Below are 25,299 nucleotides of genomic sequence, written 5' to 3' on the forward strand. Positions count from 1 at the left end.
GATACTGGACAGATATAATCTATCTCTAGTGGATATATAATGGGAAATGAGAACAGTGTGAATTTTTCTTTTGTTAAAACAGTAAAAATGTAGAACCCTGATTGTGATAATTAGGGGTGGGTGATATGGCTCCATATTTCAGGGTATAATATCGTTCACCATATTCAGAAATGTTGGTAATATAATTGTGTACAATTCGATATGACACCTCTACTCAGCACCTCCAGGAACTCCTTCATTCAAGACGCTGAGAAAACTATTCCAGGTGATTCTCCCTCATGAAAATACTGAGATTAAAATCACACCAAGAGTCTGCAGATCTGTCCTCAAAGATAAATGTGATACTTAGAAGAATCTAAAGTAGAAAAGAGATTCTGGTTTGTTTACAGAATAATTCCACATATATGTTATAGTATATATTTAATATAGGCTTTAATATTAAATTTGCAATGTAAACATTAATAAAGGTGTATCTCAGGTAGGAACGTTTGTAGCGCTGCTGTTCGGGGCCGCAGTTTCCGGCCGGTCTGTTCGAGTCCCGGAATCTAAACAGCCACGTAGCTGCAGCATCGCAGTCCGGCAGGTTTGAGCTTTAACGCGTTGATTTTTCTGCTTTATCTGCTTTAATTCAGGTGGTTTATTGGGTTTATAGAGGGCTGTATCTCGGGTACAGTGCGGTGGTGCAGTGTCGAGGTGTTTTTGCGGGGATTTAGGGCGGGGAAGCTAATGTGGCTAATGCTAACTGAGTGCTCCGCTTTATTAAAGGTCGGATTCACACTCTGATACTAACTGCGCTTTAATGTGTAACCGGTTTAAATCGCCTTGGGTTTGCGTATTTAACTGATTACAGCATCTTCGGGTTGTTTAGTGTCAACTCGAAAATGTTTATTATTAATAAAATCAGGTTAGCTTCATATTCGCCAGCTTTGGTTTGGAACTCCCCGTTCCACCTTAAACTCTGCAGCAGTTTTAGAATGGCTCTTAAGGTGGAACTGATTAGTTCCGAAACTCGTGTTGTTTTTTTGTTTTGTCTGCAAGACCTGAACACTTATATTATATTTGATTGTTAATTTGATCACATGCAGTGTTTTACTAATCTGAAAAGTGACTGACATCTTTTCTTTGCTTAATATTTACAAGTATTTTTGTCCTCAGGATCTGCTGTAGTACTAGTGCATGTCAAAAAAAAAAATATTATTAAAAAGTTACTTTATATCAGTAATTCAGTTCAAAATGTGAAACTCATATATTATATAGATGTATTAAACACAGAGTGATCTATTTTAAGCGTTTATTTCTTTTATTGTTGTTGATTATGGATTAGAGCCAATTAAAACCCAAAAATCAGTATCTCAGAAAATTAGAATATGATATAAGACTAATTGGTACTTTTGACAGTGTGCCAAGTCCTGCTGGAAAATGAAATCCACATCTCCATAAAAGTAATCAGCAGAGGGAAGCATGAAGTGCTTTACGAGTTTGTGGGAAAACAAAATCAAGACTTTAGACTTGATCACTGATTGGTGGAAACTTCACACTAGACCTTGAGCAGTTTGGACTGTGTGTCTCTCCACTCTTCCTCCAGACTCTGATCCCTTGATTTACAAATGAAATGTAAAATTTACTGGAGAGTCTGTCATCTGCTGGTGTTGATCCGCTGTGTTTTATTATCAAGTCTAAAGTCAGTGCAGTTTTGTTTTCCCACAAAATCTTACAGCACTTCATGCTTCCCTCTGCTGATAACTTTTATGGAGATGCAGATTTCATTTTCCAGCAGGATTTGCGGGACTGCCCACACTGCCAAAAGTATCAATTGGTCTTTTATAAAATTCTAATTTTCTGAGAAACTGATTTTTAGGTTTTTACCAAACAATAAAAGAAATAAACACTTAAAATGGATCACTCTGTGTTTAATACATCTGTTTAATGTACGATTTTCACATTTTGAACTGAAATAAAAGAACCTAATGTGTAGGTATGTTCTTATAAATGTGTTATTACATCCATTTCACTCCAGGTTTCGTCTGTCAGATACATTCTGCAGATCTAGAGCTCCGTGGCGATGCGGTGAGACGCCTCAGCTCTAAAGACTCCTCACCTCTGTGCATGGATGCCGGTGTGGCGTCTAATAAAGTCATTAGAAGATGGAGGATGGAAACGAAGGAGCTGTATTGACTGACATTTCCTCTCAGCCTGCCCCGCCCACTGAAGACCCCACCCCAAACGATGTAGGTTCACACAAACCTGGAGAACCGGAAAACTCGCCGGCCTCTGACAAAATTCCCAATGGTAAGATTCATATATTTTAAAATTAAATATGTAGATAGTAGAGAATAATTGACTAAATCAATATGGATGCTAAATAGTTTGTTGTCAGTGCTGATTGATTCACAGTGGATGTTGAAGGATTTGTAGTGGATTCTGAATAATTCACAGTGGATGCTGAATGATAACTAGTGGATCTTTAAAGATTCATGGTACATACTGTATAATTTATTGTGGGTATTAAATATGACTCATGCTGCCGAATTCATATTTTATATTGGCGCTGAATTCATGGAGCATACATGGTGAAGCATTCACAGTGGATACTGAAAGATTCAGAGCATACACTGAACAGATAATGGATGATTCATAGCGGATACTGAGGGATTCATACTTCATTCTGAAATCTTTATAGTAATATTAAATATATTGGATGTATTGAAAAATCTTCAGGATTAATGGTGGATCCTATAGGATTCATAGTGGATACTCATAGTGGAGTTCATGGCAGATGTTGAATGATTCAGAGAACATACTGAGCAATTCATAGTGAATACGGAACAGATTCTAAAGGATTCATGCAAAAAAAACATGAATAGAATACAATAGGATGAATAAAAGGGCGGTCATTAAGGATTTATGCCGGGTACTGAAGGATTCATAGCGGACACTGATAGCTTTATAATGCTTATTGAATATTTTGTAGCAGATGTTGAAGGATTCATAACAGATACTTAATAATTCATAGTGGATACTGAAGGATAGAGTGCAGATTCTTAAAGAGTCATGGCATGTCGTGAAGGAAATATTTTAAAGTAACTACTGATTAATTTGCAGCAAATGCTTAAGGAAACATGGTGGACCCTAAACAATTTATAGTGGATTCTTAAAGATAAATATCAGATCCTGAGGGATACTCTTGCATTACTTGTAATAGGTGTTAAATAATTTAGAATTAATACTGAATAATTCAGAGTGGACTCTGAGTAATTCTTTTTTGAACAGTCAGCAGTAAAAATCAGCTCAGGCTGAAGCGCCGGGTCTGTTCTTCCGCTCAGTCGTGACCCCCTGCTTCCCCCGTCCCGTCACTTTTTCCTGATCAGGCGGTGGGACTGGTTTCTCCAGAACTACAGAGTCTATAGAGTCATTTAGGTTCAGAACTGCTGAATCTCTGCTTTAACATTAGACACAAACACTTCCTGTTAGGAAGATTCACCATTATTACACCATTACAATAGTAATAACTGTATTAAGGTTAATAATCATGGTGTTATTGATTCAGCTCTGGTTTAGCCTGGGTGGAATCAGCTCAGTAAGCGCACGCTCAGTGTTTTCACAGCTGCTCACTGTTACACAACTGTTATTACACATGGGCTTTCAGGAGAATCACTGCAGTGAGATGAAGAGGGTTCGGATCAGACTGTGTAGTTTAGTAGTTAATCTGTAGAGTAGAGATTTATCTGAATTTCCCTCTATATTCACAATATTAATGTATTTTCTGCTTTTTGGAACAATTTTATTGCATATTTTTTGGATTAGCTCTATTTTTGAGCTACTGGACAATATTTGTCCTAGACTAACACAGTCTGGATTAGTGAACTACATTTATTTTTAGTCTAACTGCATTTTCAGGCTACTGGGCTTTTAGTCCTTTTGGTTATTGCATTGTATTTTTTTGTAGGCTAACAACTGGACCAAGGTTACTTTGTACTAACTCTGTCTTTGGTTTTCTGGACTAATTCAAGCTCCTGGTCTACTCCATAGCTAGGTTACTGGACTATATTTTACATTAAACTCCATCCGAGGCCCTATTTTGAGGCCCTGGACTACATGCTTTGTGCTAACAGTCCCTCAGCATTCTTTACTACTTTTTATTTTAGGTTTACCCCATTTTTCTGTTTCTGGACTGCTTTTGTTTTGTTTACTGTTTCTATCTTCAGGCTCATTGACCGCATTTGTATTGGGCTAACTCTGTCTGTGGATGAACATTTAGTTTTTGAACTTTTGGGCCTCTCATTAGTATACAAACACATTGATCACAGGGTTAAAATGCTGACCATTTAACTGCTGACCATTGATTGCTATCAGAGTAGAGAAGCTTAAAGCTCTGCAGCACTTTTTTTTCATTTTTTAAATTTAAGCTAAAATCAGGACGTTTAGTTACCCTTTTAAAATCTCAGTCACTGCTGCCCTGAGTATAGTTCACCCACTGTAGATAGTGTCCTGTGGGCAGTGATGAAGGACTAGAGGATAAAAGCGTTTAAGAACTGCAGCAGCATTGCTGTATCTGAACCACTCATACCGGCACAACACACACCAACACCTTATTCACCACCACCATGCATTTTACAGCATCATTAACCGCGTGTCTGTATTTCTGCCGCAGGTCACGTCCGGTCGGAGCTGCTGGAGAATGGCGAGGCGGCGGAGCCTCCGGGAGCCGCAGGGGACCCTCCCGCCCGGCCCCATCCAGGTGTGGCCTCTTTCCCTCTCAGCCTAGAGAAGCCAGACGGCTCTGCTCACAAGAGCGACGCATTGCAGTCGCTCAGACTAAGTATTCCAATGCAGGAGACGGAATTGTGTAAGCACACGACACTGAGTAACCCCACCAACCCCGCCCTGACCCGCCTGTACCGCCCTCAACACCCCACCGACCCCCACCTTGCTTGTTTTGAAGGTTTTACACAGAGCCCCTCCCCTTTTACCACAATGTGACGTCAATTAGCCTAGACCTGTTTGGTGTCTGAAGTTTATGCCTTTACTTTGGAGCTAACAGGCTAACAGCTAGCTAGATAAGTTCATCATATCATCAAATTATGCACAAAATGAGAAAATAACACATGAGCAAGTCTGTTATAAATAAGAATTTACTGAAAACATGATGATTTCAAGTGTAAATTAGCATCCTGCTAATTGCTGTACATAAGCTTCCTTTGCTTGTTAGCTACATTAAAGGAGAACTCCAGTGTAAAATTGACTTTTTTACTGTAGTAAAACATGATCAAGAGTACTAACTCTCCCACAGATTTCCGAGAGCCAGGATTTTTTTTGCAGTTTCTCCAAACATGCTCTAGAGTGGATGATATGGGGCATATTTGCCCTTGCAGATAAATCACTTTTTACACCGCTGTCAAGGCACAAAGTAGCTCCACCATACACTCAGCAAGATTTTTTACAGTGTTTTTAATAAGCTTCTTGTGCACTTTTATAAATTAATTACGTTATTAATGCCTTGTTTTAATTGTCAGGGCTCTCTAAATTCTGTTAAAAGCGATTCATCTGCAGGGCCAAAATATGCCCGTATCATCCATTCTAAAGCCTTACAAAGCTCAGAAAGCTGCGGGAGAACAAAGGTGAGATATTCAAAAAAATGGTAGTACCCTTATCATGTTTTACTAAACCCAAAGTCAAATTAACCCCCCAGTTCTCCTTTAACTACATTGTTAGCTCGTAGCTCCAGTTTAAAACCAGCAAAACAAGCTAAACTTAGACACCAAACATTGTCCCGTCTGATTGTCTACATTTGGTTTGACATTTTATTTTCGCACACCTATCGCTTTAATCCTGAATTTGAGTGGTAGGCTGATCTCCCCTCCTCTAGAACTCTGGTTGGTTGGTCTGAACTTCGGACCCACCGAGGTTTAGCGGTTCTAGCAGGAGCGATGCTGATTGCTGATTGGCTGTTACGGCCGTCCTTTACTGTAATTCCGTTGGCTAGACGAGCGTCTGTTTGGTTAAGGGTGGATTTGTGTGTGTGTGATTTGTTTTATTTGGGGGACGAAAATCAAAAATTTTAGATCTAAAACCTAAAGTTTAGTCAATCAGACTAGACATGTTTTGTGATTATTTATTTTAATCACTGGAGCTGCGAGGCTAATGTAGAACATCACATGATCACTAAATGATCACACACTCTTCTCAGACTGTGTGGAATAAAGCTAAATATCTGCTCAAACAACAGATACCAAACATGTTCTGTCTGATTGACTGGATCTGAGATGAGTTATCAATCGCGATAATTGGATTTTTTCTCAGATTTCTCCTTTTAAAATCTTTTAAACTCTTTTTTTTCTTTGTTTAATTTCTGACTGTTCAGATAATTCTATAATAATATAATTCTATGATATTGTCTCTATGGAGTGGACAGACGTTGGGCTGAAGTTTGGCATATGGCTGCACTAATCCCGACTAACTGATTCTGGCTGTTGATTGGCTGAATGGTTTTGTAAAGAGTTTGGTGGCTAACCTGTTAATCACGTGACGTGGGACTTGTGCACCGCTAACGTCGGATCTGGACCGCCCCCTGCATGTAAAAAATAAAGTTAATGTTAACCGGAGCCGAGGCTTCATCAGACACGCCCTCTGTGAGGGGGAGGAGTCTCTGCTGTCCTGATTGAACAGTGGCAGCATCCTGCTCTGGGCTTGATTGGCGAAGTCTCGGTTTTTGTGTGTGCTGGATGTGTAAAGCTGTAGTGCTGGGTTTGAGAGTGTGTGTGTGTGTTTCTCTGTTTGTGTGTGTGTGTGTTTCTCTTAGCGGTGCACGAGCCGTCTCTGGAGATGGAGAACGAGGAGAAGATCCGTTTGGAGGCACGGCGGCGTCTGGAGGAGCAGCTGAAGCAGTACCGCGTCCAGAGACACAAGGAGAGGGTGAGTCAGAGCTGAAGCTTCACTCAGGCTTTTAACAGCAGCAGAGCTTCTGTCTCACTTCAGGTTTATAGTGTCTGAAGTTCATTACTCACACTTTTTTTTTTTTTATTAAAAAGTGGAGCAGACCTGATACTGTAAAATATCTTTATTTATAATCCATTTATATCCATTATCATTATCGTTTCATGCGTTCTGTTCCTTTAAGACGCCGACAGAACCATTCTGTGAGTCACTGATTGGCGTCTGTCAGCCTGGCTTTTGTGTTTGTGAGTAGCTGTTCAGGCAGGCGTTCCTCCCCCGGCCTGTCTGTGCTCTGATTTACACTGAAAAGCTCTGAATATTTAACAAAACCCCGAACTGTGATCGATCAGAAGCTACACTCTTCAGTAGCATCACATGAAATCATCATATTACATTAAACACAGCTGTTTTAATATCCTAGCGTACAGTTAATATTATTATTATCCTGATAATACAGGGAACGCTCCAGAAAAATGATGCACCAAATGTTTGGGAAACTTATTAACTAATTGCAAAACAGGTAGCAAAGTAACAAGCAAACAAACGTAATAGCCACAACATTAAAACCACCGAAAATTAAACTAAACATGATTTGATCTGATGATTTGGTTCCACTGGCCGTTGCAGGAGCCAGTATATTAGGCAGCGAGTAAAAAACGGGTTAGTTAATGACTTTGATTGACTGTTATAAAAAGTAAAATGAACCTACTAATAAACCAGCTACTCAAAAAAAATCCATGTGCTTAAAAATAATGAACTGGGAATGAGCAAGTTTATTCCAAGTCAGGTCAGCCAAAAAAAAACACTCCAGCTAATGAGTTAGCTAGCTAATTAAGCTAGCTTAAAACCCACAAATTAATAGTTTAGCTACTTACAGGGTGGAATACAAGCTAAGCTAGCTGGCTGCTACAAGCCAGTTAATGAACTAGGATGGTATATTTGAGTTTATATATTTCAGTTTATTTCTTACATTATAACTGTAGTTTAAGGAGGTTATTTTTGCTCTGTGTTTAATATAAAAGCTGCAGGATGGAAGGTTGCAGGAGCTGCTTGATATTCTTTATAATAAAATAGCTAAATTAAACTTTAGATTTACATATATTTCTATCTCTCTCTCTCTTTTTTTTAGTCTCATCGCTCAGTCCCGAAGTCCCGCCCCTTCAGCACTCTGGACCCAGAGCTCATGCTGCATCCGGAGGCTCTCCCGAGGGCCAGCACCGTCGCGATGACCACCGAGTACTCCTTCCTGCGCACCAGCGTCCCCCGCGGACCCAAGCTGGGCAGCCTGGGGGGAATCCCTCCCGTCAAAGAAAAGAAGTCCCGCTCGTCCCGCTCCAACAAGATCCACTCTCTGGCGGACTACAGGACGGCGGAGCAGGACGGCAGGGCCTCGGAGACGGCCAGCCCCGGCGTCTCCGTCTCCGCCGACACCTCCTTCGGCTCGGTGCAGTCCGGGATCAGCTCCGTTTCCACAGTCTCGGAGATCAGCGTGACCTCCGAACCCGATGCCCTGCTAGAGTCCAGCAGGACGTTACGGGACAATGCGTCGGAGCTGGACGGGAACGAGAGCGACAGTTCCTCCTACAGCAGCGCCTCTGCTCCGTACGCCGCGCTCGCCTCGGCGGCAGGCCGGGTCACAGCGCCGTACACGGTGGAGGGTCGGGAGGTGGCGGCGGAGGCGATGGGACAGTTTCCCGCACTGCGGGACGTCCTGCAGGCAGCCAGTGAGGAGCAGCAGCAGCTGATGGAGCTGGAGCAGGAGAGGGACGGGGCGGAGTCACGGAGCCGCAGGGACAGCTTCTCCAGCAGGTACACAGTGTGTGTGTGTGTGTTGTGCAAAATAATCAAAGGATACATCAGCTGCGCCCTCAAATATCTGAAAAACCATGTTTTTGCACCACATTTTTTAACATTTAATAGAAACAAAAAAAAAATCTGTAAAGTTTTTCTGTTTTGTAAACAACAGTGTTTTACCAAGACTAAATAACGTACCAAAAAAACAAAAACAAATGCAGTATGTATTTAGTGCAACTCTTGCTTTTACATTACTTGTTCACGGGCATGTCCTGGTTGATTGACCACATTTGGGTAATTGAGGTGGAAAATATATATAAATTACAAAAACTGTATTAGACACTGTGTCTGAGCTGAGTGTGTTCTTCCTGTGTGTTGGTGTGTTGGTGTGTAGTGTGTCGTACGGGAGCTCGGTAATGGGGACCCATGATGAGATGCTGCAGGTTCTGAAGGATAAAATGAGGCTGGAGGGGCAGCTGGAGTCTCTCTCCTCAGAAGCTACTCAGGTACATCAACCCTGACCTGTTCAAACTTACTCACGTTCACTGCTTATCTCATAAAAACAGCACTTAAATTAAGAATACATCACTTTTTATAGTTGATACCAAATAGATTTGAGTAGGTACTGAATAATTCACAGTAGATACTGATTGATTAAAGGTAGGTCCTGGATAATTCATAATAGATACTGAATGATCATTTACATTTAAATATCCACTATAAAAATTTGCATCTGAAGAAAAACAAACGCGATTAATCGCAGTTAATCACAGAATTTTGTTGTGATTAATCGGATTACATTTTTTTATCTATTGACACTACTAATAAAAGTAGATTCTGGATAATTTATAGTGGATACTGGCTTATTAATTCTTCATACTAAGTGTATTATATTGTGTACTCAATAGTTCATAGTAGTTACTAAATAATTCATAGTGGTTGCTGAATAAATCTTAGTGGTACTTAATAATTTATAGTAGACTCTGAATAATTCCTAATGGATACTGAATAATTAATTGATCATACTATGTAAGTCACAGTGTGTACTAATTAGTTAATAGTGGATACTGAATAATTCATGGTGGACGCTAAAAATTCATAGTTGATAAAGATTAATTCATTTCGGGCGCTGAATAATTCATAGTGTACACTGAATAGTCATTGTGGATATTGAATAATTCATAGTGGATACTGGATAATTAATAATTCATAGTAATGAATAATTTATAGTAGGTTCTGTATAACTAAATATCATAGTGGATACTGAGTGATTTGTTGTAGAAGGTGAATAATTCACTCTGGATACTGAATAATTCATTGTGGATATTGAGTAATTCATAGTGGATACTGGATAATTAATAAATATAGTAGTTAATAATTTATAGTAGGTTCTGTGTAACGTTTACTAAATGTTTAAAAATAATGGATAGTGAATAAATCATAGTGAATTATTAGTGAATAATTCACACTGGATGCTGAATGTCTGTGCGCTGCCCCCTGCAGGCTCTAAAGGAGAAGACGGAGCTGCAGGCTCAGTTAGCGACGGTTAGCGCTCAGCTGCAGGCTCAGTCTGAGGAGACGCGGCACAGCGTGGAGCGGCAGGGCGCTCTGGCGGCCGAGGTGTCCACGCTACGCACCGACTGCTCCACACTGGAGCGCGCCATGACCGACCTGCAGACCCAGCTGGAGGACAAGAACGCCAGCCTGTCCTCGCTGGGTAACGACCTGCAGGTCGCAGAGCAGCAGTATCAGAGGCTGATGGGAAGAGTGGAGGACATGCAGCAGAGCATCACCTCCAAAGACAACACAGGTGAGAGAGAGTTAACACAGTGTTTAAACACGACAACATATACAAAAAGCTCCACAAAAAAATAAAAGACCATTTAAAATGTGAGTTTCTTTGATTTTACCAAATTAAAAACCTCTGGAATATAATCAAGAGGAAGATGGATGATCACAAGCCATCAAACCACCAAGCTGAACTGCTTGAATTTTTACACCAGGAGTAAAGCAGCATAAAGTTATCCAAAAGCAGTGTGTAAGACTGGTGGAGGAGAACATGATGCCAAGATGCATGAAAAAACTGTGATTAAAAACCAACCAGGATTATTCCACCAAATATTGATTTCTGAGCTTAAATCTTTTTTTGTAATTTCAGCCATATTTCATTTTCTGTAAATAAATGCTCTAAATGAGAATATTTTTATTTGGAATTTGGGAGAAATGTTGTCTGTAGTTTATAGAATAAAACAACAATGTTCATTTTACTAAAACATAAACCTATAAATAGTAAAATCAGAGAAACTGATTCAGAAGTGGACTCTTATTTTTTTCCAGAGCTGTATATAAATTATTTCATAAGACGTTTATTTTTTTTATATACATTGATGCTATGGCGCTAATGTTGCTAACTAGTAATGGAAATCATTGCCTAACCAATTAGCATCCCTGAATATTTATGCAGTTTCCTTTAACTAAATGTACCATACGTTTGTGTGTGTCTGTGTGTGTGTGTTTGTTAGTGGGAGAGTTGCGCCAGCAGATGACGGGTCTACAGGCGCAGCTGCAGCAGGTCCAGTCGGAGCGCAGCGCCCTCCAGAGCCGGCTGCAGACGTCGCAGGCGGAGGTGCAGTCCCTGCAGCAGCTGCGCAGCTGGTACCAGCAGCAGCTCGCCATCGCCCAGGAGGCCCGAGTCCGTCTGCAGACTCAGATGGCCAACATACAGGTACGGAGGCCCACAGGGGTCATGTGTGCTAAGAGCCATCCAACAATAGAGCTTCTAAATCACTTCCTTATATTATAACCTGCTCTGATAGAATCTGATTACATAATAAAGCTTAAATTACATTAAATTAGAAGATTTTGGAGTTAAGTATTAGTAATTAGCGGTACTTTTTTTTCTGTCCTAAGGACTATCAGAGCATGTTATCTTCATCCTGCAGCAGCACAGGAACATCTCATAAGATAATGCTCATTTATATTTCCTCTAATAGGTTTAATATAATTTAACCTGAACCTGCAGATCAGGTCTTGCTGTGTGTGGAGTGTGTGTGCAGACCAGCTGCAGTGTTTAGTGTTGAGGTGAGCAGATTATTAAACTGCAGGCAGTTCTGGATCAGTTTGGGGTTAGAGTTATGAAATTCAGTTCACTGAACGAATTAAATAAATTATTTTATTTTAAGCTGCTTAAAAGTGTGTCACAGCATGTTAGTTTTGAGTTCAATTTCAGGTTATTAGTAAAAAAAAAACAGTTAAAATTTGAGTTTTGGCTAATCTAAAAAAAAAAGTAAATAAATAATAATAATTTAAAAGACTAGTATAAGACAGTAACTTTTATACATTTTTGAAATATGAGTAATAAGTATGAGTATTTTTCAAATGTAAGGGGTGCTTTACTCCAGTAAAGTATAGATAACCATAATTTCTACTTGAGTAAGATAATAAAATAGATGTACTTAATTTTTTGACACCTCTGTCTGTAGCAGAATCAGACCCTGACCTGATTTTGTAAATATAGTAAAATTCATTTTATTTCTAATAATGTAAAGAATAAATTTTTTTATTAAATAAATAAAAATCCCTATAGTCAACACATATCTCAGTGAAAAACGGTTAACTGGCTCTAGTAATCTGCTGCATCACTGCTGGAGCTGCTTTAACTCCATGTGCTCAGTGTATAGAGGCTGTTTACCTGCACTAATTGCTGTGTTTTGTCTGTGTTGTGTTTGTTTTGTGGCTCCAGGCGGGTCAGATGACTCAGTTTGGCGTGTTGGAGAATCTGAAGATGGAGAACGTCAGTCTGTCTCACCAGCTCTCAGAGACGAAACATCGCTCCATTAAAGAGAAGGAGAGAATCGCCGTCCAGCTGCAGAGCATAGAGGTCCGTCTGATTCCCTCACACCCCACCTGTGCCTGCTGTAGTAGCTTAATAAAGCATCGTAATGCAGAGTGCAACCACAGACCCACCAACACACAGCTATAAACCAGCAAAAGTGGTGTAAGCCGTAAGCAGAGCTGGGGATTCAGCGCTTTCCTCTGAGGTTGCTGTGATGCTAATCAGTATTTATTTATAGAACAGCACAGTGCTGCACGATATTGTAAAAAATTTCCATTGCAATTTTTTTTCCCGATGATATATATATATATAGCAATATTAAACATTGCAGGACCAATGACATCACCAGCAAATGGACAAATAAAATACAATGGATGGTGTTGTTAAAGAAAAGTTATCACACTTCTTCTTTATTTACGACATTTCTAAGAAATTAAGACCGGACCTTTCTGACTGTTATACAACCCGTGTTTTTTATTATAATATATAAAGATCTTAAGAGGGTTGCATCTCAATTAGTTTTAAATGCATAACCCTAACTTAAACTAAACTCATAGTGCTTATTGGTAAATATGGTTTGACCCCTCTCCTCCCAGACGGACATGATGACTCAGGAAGCCGCCATCCAGCAGATCCACGACGCGAAGACCATGGTGGAGGAAGATCTGCAGCACAAGCTGGAGGAGTTCGAGGAGGAGAGAGAGCAGCTGCTGAAAATGGCCAATCAGGCCACGGAGCTGGAGAGAGAGCTGGACCAGGTATATCCACACACACACACACACACACACACACACACACACACACACACACACACACACACACACACACACAAAACAAAACCAAAAAAAAAAAATATATATATATATATATCTCAATAATTTAGGTAATTTTGAAAGCTATAATTATAATAATGCATTATTTAAACGTGTGTTCATACAAGTCTTATATTATACTAACCTCATTAGTGTGTAAAGTGTGTAAAATATAAAAAATATTTTTAAAAAGTGCACATTTGGCCTATCAGATCTTCTTAACATTTTAATATTGATAGGGATTGGTGATGTATGGGTTTAGAGGTGGGGCAGGAAACATCATCCTCACCTGTAGCACAGTTGAACCATCGAAGGCGCTGCAGAGGAAGAAATGACCAAAATTAAAGCATTTATACAAATTATAAACATTTTAAGCAGGTATGTTTTATTACTTGTCAGCTATTAATGGAAAGAATGTGGTTTAGGGTTTAATCAGTGTGTATTAAATTTGATTCATTTTATCAGGATTTGTTGTACCCGTTCCTCTTCCTCCACGCAGGTGAAATTGGCGCTATCTCAGAAGGATGCCCAGCTGGCGTCGTTTCAGCGGGAGCACGTGGAGCTGATGAAGCAGCTGACGGCAGCTCAGGAGAGTCTGCAGGGGAAGGACCAGGCGCTGCAGCTGCTGGAGGCTCGATACGCCGAGCTGGAGACGCAGCTGCAGGAGCTGCAGACCGACTCGACCGTGCGGGAGGACGAGCTGCACTTCCTGCGCAATGAGAAGATCGTCCTGGAGGTGGCGCTGCAGGCGGCGCGGGCCGAGAAGAGCCAGCTGGACGACGGGGCGGAGCGGCTCGGGGAGGACGTGCTGGCGGCCGCAGATACGCTGGACCAGCTCCGGCAGGAGGTGCAGGTGAAGACCACACAGGTGAGACGCTTTGATTGGTTTCAGAAATGAAAGTGACCTTTTGATTGGATGCCGATTCACTCATTAACTGTCCAATTATCATCATTTCTCATTTTGACTTTTTTTGTTCCAGATTGAGTCTTTACAGCAGGAGAACGTCTCCCTAAAGAAACACGCTCAGAAACTGAAGGAGCAGTTCACTCAGCAGAAGGTATAAAACTCAAAACCACAGTACTGCAGAAGCACCACTCAACACTATTCCAGTAATAAAACTCATACTGAGATGAGTTATTATGTCTAAGTTGAGTTACAAGTTGATAAAGTACAGTCCAACTCAAGTTTAAGTTAAGTCACAAAGTATGAATTAAGTCCCAAGTCAAGTCTTTAAATTAAAAATGCTCTAAGTCACAAGTTGTTGCAAAAGTTTTCACTCAACATAAGCACAAGTCTTAGTCTGAGCTCTCAGTATTCCAGTATTGAAACCTTTTTGGCTAAATTGTATTTAAACAGCGCTAAAATACACAAACACACACAGTCACATGGCATTGGCTATAGCTGCCAAGAAAACAACATAAAATGTACTACGATTCCCATCATGCAATGTTCTCAAAACTTCTCTATATTTTCCATATTTTTCCCCTACAGCCTATAATCATTTAAGAATGTATTCGAGTTTAGTTGCCGGCCAGAGTTGCATCATCGAGTCGAGTCGCAAGTCGTATAAGCTTATATGACTTATTTAACTCAGTGGGTCGAGTCGCACGTTTGAGTTGTCAGTCATTTAGGAGTGTCATGAGTTATTTAAATCTAGTCTCCAATCATACATAAGTGTCGAGCTGCAATTCATATAGGCCTGTCCCAAGTCGAGTTGCACGTCAAAAAAGGCGAAAGGTGAAATTATTCAAGTCTGTTTACACAAGAATATGTTAAGTTGCCGAGTTAGCTGTTATTTAAGCTTGTTTTCAAATCAGGTCGAAAGTATTTTAAGACGGTTTAAGAAGTCGAGTCATCAATCAGTTGAGTGCATCTCATTTTGAGTTGCCTCTTATTTAAGTTCATGTCCAAGTTGAGTCACAGTGTCCGAGTTGAGTCATAAAATTCGACTTCAGTCACCAGCTAGTCGACATCCCACCATCAACACATGCCTTCGTAACTCAACTTCACAAAGTCACTGACTCGAGTTGTTATGTTTATCTCTCTGCCGCACCCTGCAGGTGATGGTGGAGGCGTACAGGCGGGACGCCAGCTCTAAAGAGCAGCTGATCTCAGAGCTGAAGGCGTCTAAGAAGCGTCTGGCGTCGGAGGTGAAGGAGCTGAAGGAGGAGGTGCTGAAGCTGCAGGGAGAGAAGACCAGTGGAGAGCAGGAGCAACAGCGCCTCCAGCAGGAGGTGCAGAGAGTACAGCAGCAGATCAGCAGCCTGGAGCAGCATCTGCAGAGCATCCAGACTGAGAGGGACTCGCTGGAAACACAGCTTCAGGTGTGTAAACTTAAAAGCTACCAGACCCCCCTTCACCAGAGGTGAAGCTCACATGGGTTGCCAGGTTGTGGATACTGATCCTACACAAACATTGCTACATTGAGTCAATTTCGTGTCATAAGATTGGTATGCCAAATAATACATAATGTTAATGCAGTAAAAAAAAACTTAACTTCTTAAAAGCAGTCCTAAAATCCCTAATAGTTGTTGTGATAACATCTAGTTTACTTGTCTTGTAGTCCTTCTGGGCTCAAAGCTGTCTTCATCTATAAAACAAATGGTCAATATTTTTTGGTTGTTTACTCCTGTGCTCATATGGCTTTATAGGAAGATGCCAACTGTTTTACCTGCTATTGTGTTCCATACCTGGCAACCTGGTGTGTGGAAATGCGACTGGTGGCAGTGTGCAGAATCGGAGGTTAAAAATGAACAGATTTTCTCGCTGTAACAAAGAATTTAAAGAAGAACATACTGGTTCTTGAAATTCTGCTCTCAAGAGATGCCAGAGCTTATACTTAGCATGTGTTTTTAATATCTGATCATATATCAACATATTTTTTTATGTGTGTAGATCATATATTTTTGTCCCTTTTAGGATTTTACCAAAAAATGTATATATATTTTCCTCCTCCAGTCTCTCCAGTTTGACCAGAGTCAGCTGAGCTCTGTAACCAATGAGAATGAGGCGTTAAAGAAGAAGCTGGAGCAGATGCAGCAGGAAGCCAAGTCGTAAGTCACATGACCCAGAGATTCTATCATTTTTCTAATAATCAGTGGAGTTAAGCTTTTCTTTTCTAGATTAGAAGTGCTGATTGTGTAAGTATTAAATATTATCAAGTGTGCTCAATTTAGCATAAAAGATCATTATTTATGGCATATATTTGTTAGCTGGTTGTAGCTAATTTTTTATAACATCTTTCCTCCTCTCCTACAGGGCGATCTCTGAGCAGAAAGTGAGGATGAAGAGGCTGGGGACGGATTTGACGAGTGCTCAGAAAGAGATGAAGGCCAAGCACAAGGCGTACGAGAACGCAGTGGGTATCCTCAGCCGCCGCCTGCAGGAGGCGCTAACCGAGAAGGAAACGACGGAGGCGGAGCTAGTCAAGCTTAGAGCGCAGGTGGAAGCGGGCGGCAACAATCAGGCTCTGCAGGTAAATAACTTGAGTAAATGTTGGAAGAAATAATGCAGAACATATCTACACCAGACCAGTTAGCATAGAGTACAGCAGTTTATATATCCTCTCATTCATCGTACTGCAGTTTATATATCCTCTCATTCATCCTACTGCAGTTTATATATCCTCTCATTCATCCTACTGCAGTTTATATATCCTCTCATTCATCCTACTGCAGTTTATATATCCTCTCATTCATCCTACTGCAGTTTATATATCCTCTCATTCATCGTACTGCAGTTTATATACCCACCCATTCAGCCTACAGCAGTTTATATACCCCCCCGTTCAGCTTAACACAGTTTATATACCCCCTTATTCATCCTACTGCAGTTTATATACCCTTCTATTCATCCTACAGCAGTTTATATATCCTCCCATTCAGCCTACAGCAGTTTATATACCCTCCTATTCATCCTACTGCAGTTTATATACTCCTATACATCCTATTCATGCTATAGAACTTTAGCTCCACACACTGTTAAATTTGTATTGATAGTATATATATATTATCATACATTAGATTAAATTGTAAATGTATTGTGTGTTTTTTGTGTTTCCTCAGGAGAAGGTGGAGTCTCTGCAGGCGGAGCTGAAGGCGGTGCTCCACAGTAAAACTCTGCTGGAGAAAGAGCTGCAGGAGGTCATCAGCCTGACCAGCGCTGAACTGGAGGAGTACCAGGAGAAAGTGCTGGAACTGGAGGATGAGGTCGTTAGCAAATCTAGCTAATTAGCTACCACCTGTCTGTCTGTTTATGCAGTTAGACTGAGACTCTATCACACTGTATTCTGATTGTAAGACTCAGTCTGACCCGTCTGTCCTCTCTCTGCCTCCACAGCTCCAGGAGTCGCGCTGCTTTAAGAAGCGGATCCGTCGGCTGGAGGATGCTAATAAGAAGCTAGCGCTGGAGCTGGAGCATGAGAAGGGGAAGTTGGCCGGACTGGGGAAGTCCCACAGTGCACTGCGAGAGCACGCCAACGTCCTGGAGACGGCTCTGGCCAGGAGAGAGGCGGACCTGGTCCAGCTCAACCTGCAGGTCAGGACGTGAAGAATTTATACTTCATTCTAATTTATAATTTATACTAAGTTAAAGTTCTTTGAGTGTAAAAAATACAGATACTTTTGCCATATTTCTCATGACCTCTTCTCAAAGTTGTCATTCCATTGTTACTTCATTCATTATGAAATGTCTAGTTGTGTCTCTAGTATGCTAGAGACACCGGTGATCCGGTATAACACTGCTTTAGTCCAGTGGAGGAGTGGGGGGAAGAAGCGATAGGATTTCGGCTCTTGTTTATGAATACATGCAAACATATCGCCTCTGATTGGCTACCAGCACTGCGACACCTGGAGACAAGAAACATTTTAAAATAAAGACATTTTTACACTTATAACAGTCTTTTCAATGTTATATGTTACTTTACAACATGTGTAATAAAACCCTGCTAAGTGCAGTTCAGCCACTGACCTAGTCTTAGATTCTCTGTAAAACACCAAATCCACCGGAGATTTTTGTAAACTATAGTCTTTAATAATACAGGTCCAGAAAAGGGTGAACTTTACTTTACTTTTAACTGTTGTAAACATACACCTACCTATCTCAATTGTACTTGGCTGGTGGTGTTTTTCCTCCATAGACTAATTCTAACCATTTGTTTCTTAGCTCTGAATTACTGGGTAAAGTATATAAACACTGGTGTGTTATTTGCACAAATAACACAGGAATGAACTGCATGCTGTTCTTAGCGCTGTTAGTTATCTCCTATCTGACAAGACGGCGCCGCCGCCCGGCTGCAGCTCTGTCTGTGGGCGGTCCCGAGCCAAGGTGGGCGGGGCCATGAATACTAATTCACGAGTTGATGTAGACACGGTGCTTTTCCTGATCAACTCGTTTTTTCTGAATAGTTTCTTTTACTAGTTACTGCAGACAATGGAGGATGAGGAAGAGTTTTATGTGCAGCAGTATTATTATTATTATTATTATTATTATTAAAGTGTGAGTGTGCTGTGTGTTCCAGGTCCAGGCTGTGTTGAAGAGAAAGGAGGAGGAGGATCAGCAGATGAGGCAGCTGGTGCAGACGCTGCAGACGGCTCTGGAGAAGGAGAAGATTAAAGTCAAAGATCTCACTGAGCAGGTAGAGCTGCCCTGTTTTCTTGACCATGTGTCTATAATCGATATATAACAAGGTTTACACTATAAGTGACACGTGTGTGTGTGTTGCAGGTGGCGGAGGCTAAGCTGGAGGCGGGTCATAACCGCAGGCATTACCGGGCGGCGGTTCTGGAGCTCAGTGAGCTGAGGAAGGACCTGCAGGCCAAAGAGGACCTGCTGAAGACCCTGCAGGACCAGGCCCAAACACTGGAGTACGTTCACACTGGAGTGTTGATTTAAAAAAACTCATAGACACAGGAATATGATTGTTGAAACTGTTATATTAATTGTTATAATAATACTAAACATAATTTAAATTTTTATTAATTAAATATATATATATATTTATATCATTATCACATACTTTATAATATCATGATATTATTTTAGAGCCATATGGTACACCCCCACATTATACCATTTTTTAAATGTTTTTTTTTCTTCAATCTTGAACCAGTTGAAATTGAGTTTGCTTCTCATGGTGATGTACAGGTTTGATTGTAATAATTTCTATATGATGTTTATTCTCTGTTTTCCTCCCGCGGTTCCTCAGAGCTCAGGACGCCCAGCGCTCTCAGGAAGTGTCCCGGTTCCAGGCGGAGCTGGCGGAGGCTCACGCTCAGCTGCAGATCCTCCAGAAACAGCTGGACGACGAGCTCAACAAACAGCCGCTCACCAACCAGGAGGTACACCTCTCCATCAGACCAAGACGTTTTGATTGGTTCCTTTTTTGGTATTGAATTTCAATACTCAGCCCTATTAATTGGAGGGCTGATGGGGGTAAATAGGCTGCACAGGAACACATGGGCAGCAGAACTCTATCTGTAGGTGGCCGGTTTGTGAAAGTGTACCTATGAACTGACACGTTCTGTGTGTTGTTTTCCATGCAGGTGGAGGACCTAAAATGGGAGGTTGAACAGAAGCAGCGTGAGATTGAGGCTCAGCGCCACCAGCTGGAGCTCGCAGAGCAGAGCAGCCATAGAGAGCTGGACAGCGTGCAGGACACACTGCAGGTCAGCGGAGAAGCACACTCAAACACACACAGCAGAGATAAGCAAATTGATTTGACCTCCATCTGCCTATAAATTAATCTAAATTAATTTCCCGGTGGATGCTGAGGAGCATAGTGCTTACAGTACTAACTTTGTGTGTGTGTGTGTGTGTGTGTGTGTGTGTGTACACAGCGAGTGCGTGTGGAGCTGGAGCTGGTGCAGGAGGAGCTGAACGGCACCAAGAAGGATAAGTTTGTCCTGCAGGCGAAAGTGTCTGAGCTGAGGAACAGCATGAAGACGCTACTGCAGCAGAACACACAACTCAAACAGGATCTCAAACACACTCGCAACAGGAAGGTCAGTGTGTGGGCAAGTGTGTATGGGTGTGCAGAAGTGTGTAAGTGTGCAAAATTGTGTGCACTAAAGTGTGACAACTTTTTTTCCCCCCATTAGCGAATGGATGCAAAAGGAGACTCGACCCCAGTGACCCCGGTGAAAATTCCCGACTGTCCTGTTCCTGCATCCTTATTGGACGAGCTGCTAAAGCCTTCAGCCTCCGTCAACAAAGAGCCGCTAAATAACCTGCATAACTGCTTACGACAACTGAAGTAAGACTTAATTATCACCCCTACGCTTCCTGTAGTGTATTACAGTCTGTCGGAATGAGCGTGTTGTGGATCATATGAACATTATAGAGCGTTATAGAGCTCCCCTACACTTCCTGTAGTGTATTACAGTCCATCAGAATGAGCGTGTTGTGGATCATATGAACATTTATAGAGCATTATAGAGCGCCCCCTTACACTTTCTGTAGTGTATTACAGTCTGTCAGAATGAGCGTGTGGATCATATGAATATTATAGAGCATCATAGGCTTCCCCTATGCTTCCTGTAGTGTATTACAGTCTGTCAGAATGAGCGTGTTGTGGATCATATAAACATTATAGAGCATTATAGAGCGCCCCCTACACTTCCTGTAGTGTATTACAGTCTGTCAGAAAAATTACACGTTTGTTTTCCTCACTGTTTGCAGGCAGGAGATGGACAGTCTTCAGAAGCAGATGGAGGAGCACACCGTCAATGTGGCGTCGTGGACCAGCGCCGAGGAGGAGCTAAACAAACTGGGCATCAGTGAAAACAGTCCCAGACGACTGTCCAAAGAGCAGGAGGAGTCCGGGACGCCCAGAGAGACGGAACAGGCTTCATAAAAAACGAAAGCGAATAATAATAATAATAATATCACACAGCAGCGAATGATCCCCCTAAACCTCCGCCTGTCTGTCTGTCTGTCTGCCTGTCTGTCTGCCTCTGGGAAGAAATGGCTTTTATCAAACCGCACACTTTTAAAATCCTTAGTTTTTTTTTTTTTTCTTTAAAATATCTTTTCAGACACCGATATTTTGTTTTCATTCCTGTATTGAGAAAAAAAAAACATTTGGGTGACCTATGGTGTTTCTGTACCACAGCTTTATTAATGCGTATTTTCTGTTGTTGTCTTTCTGTTGTTTTCTGTTGTTAATTTTATTTATTGCTTCCAGTGTATATGCCAGAGCTCTGGTGGGGGAATGGCGTAGGGTCTTGTTCTCTCACGTAATGAGAGCTGAGTTATTCAGAGCTCACCAAAAATGATCATTTGCACCAGTTTCACCATCTGTGTTGTCATTTTAACTCTAGTATGATCAATAGTTATAGTGATAGTTTGGCCAGATAGCAAATTTAGCCAGTTTCCTCCCTTTCATCAGATCAAGATTATACTTTTTTGTTATCTAAATCTTGCTTTGACAGAATATTTAAGTTAGCAACCTCTACTGTAGAGTTCTTAATTAATTTAGTGCACATACACTCCCCTGGCTGTTTCTCCGTTCCGCAGTGCCTGTGGTTTAGCTACGTTATCCACTCTGCTGTTTCTGAACCATAATCAGTTTACTTATTCAGGTGACTTACTTCAAATATAGTCAAAACAGACGTGATTTGGTGCCTGAAGTTAGCTTCTTTAGATTTATACTGGAGCTGTGAGGCTAATGAGGCTAAGCTAGGAAGCTTAGTCTAGAAGGAATATAAGATTTGAGCAGTTAAGCTTCATTTTATTTGAACTTGAATATCCAGAATTATTCACATTTCCTGTTTGGAAATGTTACGATTCCAGACATCAACATTAGTAAAATAGTAAAAAGCAGTATTATTACACAGTTCATTATCACTACTATCTATTAGTGTCTCGTTAAATCAGTCCCACACACGGTACTGTACTACTTCTACCTGTGGAGATGATTCTACATGCATAGTTATTAACTGTTAATTGATAACAATGCTGACCTGAGATGTAAAAAGTGGGATATTTTGGCTTGATTCACCAGAAAAAACGATTTTTGAACCAGTTAAACTTGAAAGTATTTAGCTAACGTTTTTTTGGTTTCTAGAAATGTCTTTTTAAAATCTCAATTATTAAATTTAAATATTTTGTTGGAAAACGCAACCATTATTAGTTGTTTAGGAGGTGTTCAGTAATCTCTAATTCACCGTTATATATACTATGGACTAAAGTATGAACACAGTTAAAGCTTCAAGCTAATGCTAATGCTAATGTGCTATTATTATTAGCTATATGCTAACACAATTTAGTCAGAGTTTATTGATGGAATTATATAGTCTTTAAGTTTCAGAAACCACAAAATCAAGTTTCAAGATTACCTACATATCACTTAGGTTTTTAGCTACTTCTACGTTTGTTTGTTTTTACAGTTGAGCTACGAGGCTAATGTAGCTAATAAGAAAATCTGAAGTACTTAAAGCTAACAGCTAAGCTAAATTGCGTCTGTATTTACAGTTTATGTTCTACATAAACACTGAGTTTAATCACTTAAACACTTAATTTTATGAAAAACGTAAGCAAATCTGTTAAATATTTCTGAACACCTTCACAACAAACACTGCAGTTAGCATCATGCTAATCTAGCATGTTTAAGCATTTTTAAGCCTTTTCGCTACGTTGCTCCAATGTACTAAAGAACCACAGAAGCGTCAAACATGTCTCTGAAAGGACATAATAATTAGGCAGGGAAAACTGTACAAGTTGGAACTGAAGGAAAAAGCCTGAGGTGTTTTAATGTTAGCGTTAATGTTGTTCATTTTGATTTTCTTCGCTCACTAAAACCCGAAGTCGGGTTCTGTTTGATGAGGGACGCTAACAAAATCTGTCAAATACTGACTTGCTTTAGGGCTCTGCCTATATGTTTGCTCATATAGGAACTACTTTCAATACTGTTAAATATATAAATATATATATATATATTATATCAGTGGATGATGCTAATGCTAATAATAACGGTGAATAAAAGCCACGAATAGCCACAGATTAGCATAGTAAATGCTTTTAAGTAGAGGCTGCTGGCTTCTGTTCACACACAGTTAGCAACGTTAGCATGTGCGGTTGATCTGTTTCGCTGTTTGAACTGTCTGAATGAGTTTATCGGTCATTGTGTAAAGAGTGTGTGTGGGGAAAGTGTGTATAATAGCTTGTTGCGGTTCAGTGTAATATATTTATAATATATAAAAACTGTGTCGAATGACGTTGCACAATTTGGCGAGGCGAGAGATGAACTGAGCGCGAATGGGAAAGATGTAAAATATTGTTGCTAATCTTTGGAATGAGATTCTGACGAAGCCTGCTTTAATTTCTTGTTTTTTTTGTAATGTTTTTTGGGGTTGATCTTGGACGGACACTTTCTACAGACTGGTTTTAATCGTTCGCAGCCTTAACACACGACCGGTTGTGTTCAGAAAGCTTGATTTAATGTATTTGTTTTTAAAGCAATACACAGATTTCCCTCAGAAACTGACTGTTTTACTGTTTATCCATTTAGGCCCGAGCTTGAGGTTATCATGTGTTTAGAATAAGCTAATTTAAAGGGGAATTTCAGTGTGTTTTAATAGAAAATAACAGAGAATATCTGACTCTAAATACATTTACAATAGAACTCAATGGACAGATGCGTCAAATTAATGTGTCTATTAGATAATTGTGCTAATCAGCTGTGTGCTTAAAATACAGCACATCAAGGCTACATTGAAAAATGCTGAAGTGTTTGATTAATAAGGTTAAATAATATTTTATGGCTGTGATTAATGAGCTTTAATTTGAAACCATTTAAAGGGATAATACTTATTCATATTTCTACTCAACTCAATCCATATTCAGCCCTAAACAGCCATACCACTGTATTTTAGCTCATTAAGCTCATTAACTTCATTATTAGGCCTTAATGAATGGCATCAGTTGTGTTAAATTGCGCAAAAACCTCTTAAACTGTGCACTGGCCCTCCTGTACAATAATGTGGATTCCACTATTCTCAGCAAAGGGACTAAAACGCTCATTTTGTTACTGTTTCTGGGTTTATTCTGTTTATTTTCCCCCTCTTCGGTCATGTTTAAGAAGCAGTTATCCTGCACCTGCTCAATACTGTTACTGTTTGTATGGCAGTTAGCATGTTTGCTAACCAGCGAGTGTAAAAAAAAAAATACCGGTTATAACATTCTGTATGTATCGCCTCTGGTCTGCTGTTAAAAACTCTTTTTTTCTTGCATTTTAAAGCAAACATAAAAGCATAAAACATCATTACAGCAAAATGAGACTCCTTTTTTCTGAATTATATTTTCATATTCAGTAGTCAAATCTGTATTATATATACTTCTATATTTTTATATAGCTGTATTTTGTTCACAATAGAATGTAGCTCACATATCAAATGTTGAAAGTGAGATATTTGAGCATTTCATGATAAACATTAACTCATTTAGAACTATAGAACTGTGTGCAGCAACACAAAAAAAGCTGAAAAAGAAAGCAGCACTAATAAAAACAGCTGCAATTAAAGCCAATTACAGCTAACAATCATTATAACTAAATGGGTATAAAAGGGCATTTTAGAGAGGTGAAGTCTCTCAGAAACAAAGATGAGCCGATCTTCACAAATCTGCCAAAAACTTCCTTTATAAATGATAAAACAACTTCAGAAAAATGTTCATCCGTGTAATTGTGAAGACTTGGATATCCCTTAATTTACAGACCATAATATCAACAAAAGATTCAGAGAATCTGGAGAAACTTCTGTGTGTAAGGGACTGAAGGGCGACAGTCAGTACCTGGTGCTGGTGATATTCGGGCCCTCAGGGGACACTGCATTTCAGCAACACCATAGCAACCACCACGGATATCATAGCAATATCTTAGCAACTTTCAATTAAATTCAGTTTTTATTTCTGTAGTGCGTTTTACAACA

The 25,299-nt window shown here is 40.2% G+C and overlaps 1 protein-coding gene across 3 annotated transcripts; it reads left to right on the forward strand.

Annotated features, from left to right (window-relative positions):
* Positions 1-508: 508 nt before the first annotated feature.
* On the forward strand, positions 509-24,635 carry golga3 (golgin A3). Of its 3 annotated transcripts, none has more exons than XM_049470252.1 (24): positions 509-583; positions 2,018-2,289; positions 4,652-4,846; positions 6,800-6,912; positions 8,063-8,742; positions 9,122-9,233; positions 10,231-10,537; positions 11,250-11,452; positions 12,470-12,607; positions 13,159-13,320; positions 13,874-14,242; positions 14,355-14,432; positions 15,436-15,699; positions 16,334-16,428; positions 16,634-16,850; positions 17,440-17,583; positions 17,714-17,911; positions 18,894-19,010; positions 19,100-19,239; positions 19,581-19,713; positions 19,918-20,040; positions 20,212-20,376; positions 20,473-20,627; positions 21,053-24,635. In XM_049470252.1, exons 2-24 carry the CDS (start codon positions 2,145-2,147, stop codon positions 21,225-21,227), a joined length of 4,428 nt encoding a protein of 1,475 aa, XP_049326209.1. In that variant the 5' UTR covers positions 509-583; positions 2,018-2,144; the 3' UTR covers positions 21,228-24,635. The 3 variants fall into 3 exon arrangements, with proteins under 3 accessions (XP_049326209.1, XP_022531469.2, XP_049326210.1); XM_022675748.2 differs by having other exon boundaries at positions 520-583; positions 2,032-2,289; XM_049470253.1 differs by lacking the exon at positions 509-583 and having other exon boundaries at positions 2,021-2,289; positions 4,652-4,738.
* The last annotated feature ends 664 nt before the right edge of the window (positions 24,636-25,299 follow it).

Source organism: Astyanax mexicanus, chromosome 22 (assembly GCF_023375975.1).
Source record: "Astyanax mexicanus isolate ESR-SI-001 chromosome 22, AstMex3_surface, whole genome shotgun sequence".
In the NCBI taxonomy this organism is placed as follows: Eukaryota; Metazoa; Chordata; class Actinopteri; order Characiformes; family Acestrorhamphidae; genus Astyanax; species Astyanax mexicanus.